General features: G+C 41.5%; 1 protein-coding gene across 1 annotated transcript; it reads left to right on the top strand.

Annotated features, from left to right (window-relative positions):
- The first annotated feature begins 237 nt into the window (after positions 1-237).
- On the top strand, positions 238-4616 carry LOC134286847 (uncharacterized protein K02A2.6-like). The gene is made up of 2 exons (XM_062848532.1): positions 238-1553; positions 1611-4616. Exons 1-2 carry the CDS (start codon positions 390-392, stop codon positions 4473-4475), a joined length of 4029 nt encoding a protein of 1342 aa, XP_062704516.1. The 5' UTR covers positions 238-389; the 3' UTR covers positions 4476-4616.
- Positions 4617-7917: the final 3301 nt, after the last annotated feature.

The raw sequence follows: 7917 nt of genomic DNA, 5'->3' as shown, positions 1-7917 counted from the left end.
GTTTATACAGATACAGGTTATGTTTACAGTAGTGTTTCCATTAAAGGTGTCTGTTGATATCGAAAACCATTGGCTGTCGGAGAGCAGCGGATAAAAATCGTCGCAGGAAGCGATAGGCTACACAGTAGCGACTGCCGACTCAGCAGTGTTTAGAATTTCGTCGCTGGAAGCGATAAGCTACACCGTAGCGGCTGTGACAGCGGTTTTATCGTCGCCGGAGGTGATAGGCTACGCAAAAGTAGCGGCTGTACAGCGGAAGCTAGCTACCACGATAGCTAGGGAAAACTTATCTGGAAAAACGAAAACCAGTTGGTAAGAATCGCAAAAGCATATGTATAATTCACAGTTATTGTCATTGGAACTGTATTTTAGGAAAAATCTGATTCGTTATGGAGAAATGGGAGATTCAACCCTTCAAGTTCAAGACGTTTCCCCGCAACACGATTCGTAATGAATGGGTTAAATATAAGCGCAACTTCGATTACATAGTTGCAGCTACGGGAGAGACGGACAAAACACGCATCAAAAATCTTTTTCTCGCTAGAGCTGGACCGGACCTCCAGGAAGTGTTCACTTCCATTCCTGGGGCGGATGTGGTCGAGGATAAGGAGAACGGTGTCGATCCGTATGCGGTCGCAATACAAAAACTTGACACTTACTTCTCGCCCAAGCAGCACGAAACGTTCGAGCGGAACGTTTTCTGGACGGTCAAGCCAAACCAAGGGGAAACATTGGAGAAGTTCATGCTGCGTTGCCAGGACCAAGCCAATAAGTGCAACTTTGGAAGCACAGCCGAAGAAAGCAAGGCAATAAGCGTGATTGATAAGGTCATCTTATTTGCCCCGAGTGATCTGAAAGAGCAACTCTTGCAAAAAGATTCTCTCAACATCGATGAGGTTGCCAGAATCGTTACTTCATATGAGTCGGTAAAACACCAAGCACAATTGATGAGTCTGTCGTCGTTGTCGTCGTCTGGGTACGCAGAATCTGTAAGCAACGATGTTAATGAGAGAAGCATCAACAAGATTCGGAACATCCCGGTCAAAGAATGTACAAGATGTGGAAAGCGAGATCATTTTTCGAATGATGCAAATTGTCCGGCACGCGGGAAAGAGTGCATTAAGTGCAAAAGGATTGGTCATTTTGCTTCACGCTGTCGAACGCCTGCAGGGAAACGGAAGTACTCCGACGAACCGCGCCCTGGTCCGAGCAAGGATTTCAAGCGGCACCGTATAAACGAGATAGGAACGGACGAAGAAAGAAAGGATCGCGATCGCAGCTTCATATTCAGCATCAACGATGGAGGAGAACTTCTATGGCTTAAGCTAGGTGGGGTTACACTGCAACTTTTAATCGATTCCGGGTGTAAGAAAAACATTATCAACGAGAAAGCGTGGGAATATTTGAAGAATAATGGGGTCAGAGTACGGAATCAAGAAAAGCATTGCAGTGAGGTGTTTCTGCCATATGGGAAGGATGCCAGTCCGTTGTCTGTCCTGGGAAAATTCGAAGCGAGCATCTCCGTGGAAGATAATGGGAAAATCATCGAACAGGTAATATGCAATAGAAGTTTAAATGTCAGAGTATGTATTGAAATCAGGTTCTCACAGGATGCAACGTTCTACGTCGTGGTCGGAGGTCAGCAAAGCTTGCTTGGTCGCACTACAGCCATCAGTCTGGGTGTCCTTGTACTTGGATTGCCGAGTACACATGGAATCAATGTGGTGAACTCCTTACCCAAACGTCCATTTCCCAAGATAAAAGGTGTCCAGGTGGATATCCCGATTGATAAAAGTGTTGTTCCGGTTTGTCAACACCCCCGCCGTCCACCAATCGCACTTTTGTCAAAAATAGAGGATAAATTGACTTCCTTGCTTAACAGTGACATCATCGAGCCAGTTGAAGGTGGATGTCAGTGGGTTTCACCATTAGTGACGGTAGTCAAAGATAACGGAGACCTTCGACTTTGTGTCGACATGCGTCGGGCCAATGCCGCAATTTTGCGTGAGCGTCATATTATGCCCACCATAGAAGACTTTTTGCCACGATTCAAGTCTGCAAAATACTTTAGCCGTTTGGATATTAAGGAGGCCTTTCACCAGGTGGAACTAAAAGAGGAAAGTCGTTACATAACAACTTTCATAACCCACAAGGGTCTCTTCCGGTATAAGCGGTTAATGTATGGGATCGTTATCGCTCCCGAATTATTCCAACGCCTTATGGAACAGATATTAAGCCGATGCGAGAATACCGTAAGCTTTATTGACGACATCCTTATCTTCGGCAGTAACGAGGAAGAGCACGATTCGGCTCTGAAATCGGTACTTTCTGTCATGAACGAGCACGGAATTCTCCTTAACCAGGAGAAGTGTTTGTTTAAAGTGAGTAGCTTGGACTTCCTCGGACACACAATCTCATCGGACGGTATCAAACCTTCGAATAGCAAAATCAACGCGCTACAACAATTCCGTCCACCAATCACTGCTGAAGAGGTCCGAAGTTTCCTAGGGCTGGTGACGTATGTCGGCCGGTTTCTCCCAAACCTTGCGACCATTACTGCTCCACTTCGCGAATTAACTCATTCCGGCGTTAAGTTCTTTTGGGGCAAGGAGCAAGAAGAATCGTTCGCGAAGCTCAAGGACATGATTGGTAATGTTCAGCAGTTGTACTTTTTCGACAACAACCTCCGAACACGTTTAGTGGCAGACGCATCGCCAGTAGCACTTGGGGCTGTGCTTATTCAATTCAAAGGTCCAACCGATGAACAGCCTCGTCCGATCGCATACGCCAGCAAAAGCTTAACGGCCACAGAGCGCAGATACTGCCAGACTGAAAAAGAAGCGTTGGCTTTGGTGTGGTCGGTTGAGCGATTTGCAATTTACCTGTACGGAAGGACTTTCGAACTGGAAACGGACCATAAACCACTGGAGGCTATTTTTCAGCCAACATCTCGTCCTTGTGCTAGGGTTGAACGGTGGGTGTTACGCCTACAATCATTTTCTTTCGTGGTGAAATATTGCAAGGGATCAACCAACATTGCCGATCCACTATCCCGCCTGGCTGAAAACCCGTCGTCTGAGACCTTCGATGGTGAAAGCAAATTTATGGTTTTGGCGGTTATGGAGTCGGCTGCCATTGACATAGAAGAGCTTGAGGATGCAACCAACACTGATGGAGTGCTGGACACCGTTAAAAGATGCCTGCGATCTGGATGCTGGGATAAGGAAGAAATCAAGCCGTTTTTGCCATTCAAAAATGAACTGGGGTTCGTTGGCGAATTACTCGTTCGCGGAAACAAGCTCGTTGTACCGGAAAGATTGAGAGACAGGATGCTGGATATTGCTCATGAAGGACACCCGGGTGAGTCCTTAATGAAGCGACGTCTGCGTGATCGTGTTTGGTGGCCGGGCATGGACAATGATGCGGTGGCTCGCGTAAAATCCTGTGAGGGCTGTCGTTTGGTCGGATTACCAAGCAGACCTGAGCCGATGAGTCGCCGTCCTTTACCGCTTGGACCATGGATCGACACCGCGATTGACTTTCTTGGTCCTTTGCCATGTGGTTCGTATTTATTAGTGATCATCGACTACTATAGTCGGTATAAAGAGGTGGAAATAATGTCAAAAATAACGGCCAAAGATACAATCAGCAGACTGGACAGGATTTTCACTCGCTTGGGCTACCCCCGGACTATAACACTGGATAATGCCAAACAATTTGTTAGCACGGAATTGGAGACATACAGCAAACTGCACGGCATAACTTTGAACCACTCGACGCCGTACTGGCCCCAAGAAAACGGCCTTGTCGAACGACAAAACAGATCCCTCATAAAACGTCTTCAGATAAGCGCTGCCTTGGGTAGAGATTGGAAGCAAGACCTACATGATTATCTCGTTATGTATTATACCACGCCTCACTCGACTACTGGCAAAACACCCTCCGAGCTTATGTACGGGCACACGATTCGGTCAAAGTTGCCAGCGATCGAGGACGTTGAGACAGCTCCACAACTTACAGATTTCCGAGACAGAGATCAACAACTGAAGGAAAAGGGGAAACAGGCAGAGGATACCCGTCGTCGAGCTAGACGATCCTCAATCGGTTCTGGAGATACTGTACTGATGCAGAATTTGTTACCAGCTAATAAGCTGTCTACGACGTTCAACCCTAAGCCATTCACGGTGGTTTCGCAGTCCGGTCCACGTGTAACGGTAGAGGACCCTGGAAACGGAAAGTCATATGCCAGAAATGTTGCCCATCTCAAAAAAGTTATCGAACCCGAGGATGAACCAAACGAAGTAACTCATGACAGCCGTCAGAATCAGGTTCAGTTGGAATCATCATCAGAAGAGGATTTCTTGGGATTTGAGTCAGAGCCAGAAGAAACAGTTTCATCGCCAGGGCCGTTCGTACAAAGTCGTCAGCGCAGATCAGTGAAGAAACCAACTCGTTTTAATGATTACTATTTGTAAGCTTTCTAAAATTAAACCAAGGGAGATGTGGTGCCGAGTGCGGCCCTGATTATCAATTTAATGTAAACACTGGAGTACGGGACTGGAAGAGAAGTGGGCATTGGAATGACAGCATCGGTGTAGAAAAGGAGTGCAAAATAAAGTCTTTGGATATTGCTAATTATTCGGTTGTTTCTAATTGTTAAATGTTTATTACAAGACCCTCTCGATTACCACAGATACCAAATCCAAAGGCTATCAATCGGATCCTAGCCGAAGATTCCGCAAACGTTTTGGTAGGGTCGGGTGCTGCTAGTTCGACCGATACCGTAAGCGAGATTTTTTTCAACCTTTGCATTCAGCATTTGCAATTAAGCATAGTTCAATGAAAACAGTCATGATAAATACAAGTTTTTGATTCAAACACTCACCGACTATTCTGAATTTATCTTGCTATCCTCCAGCTTTCGTATGTGCTCTCCGTTGTGGGCCTAGTTTTGCGGTCAGTTCAAACCCCTTATAAGGTTCAAAAATAGACAAGGTGTGCTAGAAGACTGACATGTAAATACCTATTTACTTAATTAGTTTGATAGGAACTCAAAAATCAGAATGAAATTATACATGCAAGTGCTCGTTTGGCGCACTTTTCTTCACTCGTCTGCCACAAAATCCAAAGATATTTTCAAGTTAACCTTCCGTAACTCGCGCGGTTGACTACCTGCGTCAGCACCACGCTAATGCTGAGTACAAAAAGCGATATTTTTTCAACGTGTTGTACAAAATACAACAGCGCGATCACTCGTGGGTTACAGTCGACTCTCCATGCCTCAATATTGAAGGGGTCATCAAGATAGGAAGAGATCGAGTTGAAGAACCAATTCGCAAATTAGATTGAAAAAATTCAGATACCTACTAGGAAAAACTGACCAGAGATGTCACTTCGCCTTCCCAGTAAATTATGCACCTAGGAAACGAGGGAAAAGAGCCTATCAACAAATGAAGATAAAATATATCATAATGAAGAATATTGAAACTTGGAAAGCCGACTGTACGAAGTATTTCAAATTTTTGAGAGGATGAATATGATTAAAAATAGACATCAATAATGTGGTGAACCAGTATCGATAATTTATGATTAAAATCATTCTTTCATGAGTCCTTCATAATGTATTTTAAACATTTGAGAAATAATAGACCCGATATGCGTCACCTCGCAACTTAGGAAAACTTAGTGAACCCATTTCGATCATTTATGATTTAATTCAATAATCTCTCATAAAGTATTTCAAACTTTTGAGAAGAAATAGACTCGATATGCGTCACCTCGCAACTTAGGAGAACTTAGTGAACCCATTTCGATCATTTTTGATTTCATTCAAGTATCTTTAAAAAAGTATTTCAAACTTTTGAGAATAAATAGACTCGATATGCGTCACCTCGCAACTTAGGAGAACTTAGTGAACCCATTTCGATCATTTATGATTTAATTCAATAATCTCTCATAAAGTTTTTCAAACTTTTGAGAAGAAAAAGACTCGATATGCGTCACCTCGCAACTTAGGAGAACTTAGTGAAACAGTTTCGATCATTTAGGACTAAATTCAAGAATCTTTCATAAAGTATTTCAAACTTTTGAGAACAAAATAGACTCGATATGCGTCACCTCGCAACTTAGGAGAACTTAGCGAACCCATTTCGATCATTTAAGATTTCATTCAATAATCTCTCATAAAGTATTTCAAACTTTTGAGAAGAAAAAGACTCGATATGCGTCACCTCGCAACTTAGGAGAACTTAGTGAACCCATTTCGATCATTTTTGATTTCATTCAAGTATCTTTAAAAAAGTATTTCAAACTTTTGAGAATAAATAGACTCGATATGCGTCACCTCGCAACTTAGGAGAACTTAGTGAACCCATTTCGATCATTTATGATTTAATTCAATAATCTCTCATAAAGTTTTTCAAACTTTTGAGAAGAAAAAGACTCGATATGCGTCACCTCGCAACTTAGGAGAACTTAGTGAAACAGTTTCGATCATTTAGGACTAAATTCAAGAATCTTTCATAAAGTATTTCAAACTTTTGAGAACAAAATAGACTCGATATGCGTCACCTCGCAACTTAGGAGAACTTAGCGAACCCATTTCGATCATTTATGATTTCATTCAATAATCTCTCATAAAGTATTTCAAACTTTTGAGAAGAAAAAGACTCGATATGCGTCACCTCGCAACTTAGGAGAACTTAGTGAACCCATTTCGATCATTTTTGATTTCATTCAAGTATCTTTAAAAAAGTATTTCAAACTTTTAAGAATAAATAGACTCGATATGCGTCACCTCGCAACTTAGGAGAACTTAGTGAACCCATTTCGATCATTTATGATTTAATTCAATAATCTCTCATAAAGTTTTTCAAACTTTTGAGAAGAAAAAGTCTCGATATGCGTCACCTCGCAACTTAGGAGAACTTAGTGAACCCATTTCGATCATTTATGATTTCATTCAAGTATCTTTAAAAAAGTATTTCAAACTTTTGAGAATAAATAGATTCGATATGCGTCACCTCGCAACTTAGGAGAACTTAGTGAACCCATTTCGATCATTTATGATTTAATTCAATAATCTCTCATAAAGTTTTTCAAACTTTTGAGAAGAAAAAGTCTCGATATGCGTCACCTCGCAACTTAGGAGAACTTAGTGAACCCATTTCGATCATTTATGATTTAATTCAATAATCTCTCATAAAGTATTTCAAACTTTTGAGAAGAAATAGACTCGATATGCGTCACCTCGCAGCTTAGGAGAACTTAGTGAAACAGTTTCGATCATTTGGGACTAAATTCAAGAATCTTTCATAAAGTATTTCAAACTTTTGAGAACAAAATAGACTCGATATGCGTCACCTCGCAACTTAGGAGAACTTAGTGAACCCATTTCGATCATTTATGATTTAATTCAAGAATCTCTCATAAAGTATTTCAAACTTTTAAGAAGAAATAGACTCGATATGCGTCACCTCGCAACTTAGGAGAACTTAGTGAACCAATTTCGATCATTTACGATTTAATTCAAGAATCTCTCATAAAGTTTTTCAAACTTTTGAGAAGAAAAATACTCGATATGCGTCACCTCGCAACTTAGGAGAACTTAGTGAACCCATTTCGATCATTTATGATTTAATTCAATAATCTCTCATAAAGTATTTCAAACTTTTAAGAAGAAATAGACTCGATATGCGTCACCTCGCAACTTAGGAGAACTTAGTGAACCAATTTCGATCATTTACGATTTAATTCAAGAATCTCTCATAAAGTTTTTCAAACTTTTGAGAAGAAAAAGACTCGATATGCGTCACCTCGCAACTTAGGAGAACTTAGTGAACCAATTTCGATCATTTATGATTTAATTCAAGAATCTCACATAAAGTATTTCAAACTTTTGAGAAGAAATAGACTCGA

Source organism: Aedes albopictus, chromosome 2, assembly GCF_035046485.1.
Source record: "Aedes albopictus strain Foshan chromosome 2, AalbF5, whole genome shotgun sequence".
NCBI classification, from domain to species: domain Eukaryota; kingdom Metazoa; phylum Arthropoda; class Insecta; order Diptera; family Culicidae; genus Aedes; species Aedes albopictus.
This window is presented reverse-complemented; position numbering and strand designations above follow the sequence as displayed.

What these genes read in the sequence shown, in the direction of transcription:
- LOC134286847 (XM_062848532.1), top strand. Translation starts at nt 390, where the DNA reads ATGGAGAAATGGGAGATTCAACCCTTCAAGTTCAAGACGTTTCCCCGC. An exon ending in ATGGGAAAATCATCGAACAG is followed by an intron (nt 1,554 to 1,610) that starts GTAATATGCAAT and finishes AGGTTCTCACAG; the next exon opens with GATGCAACGTTCTACGTCGT.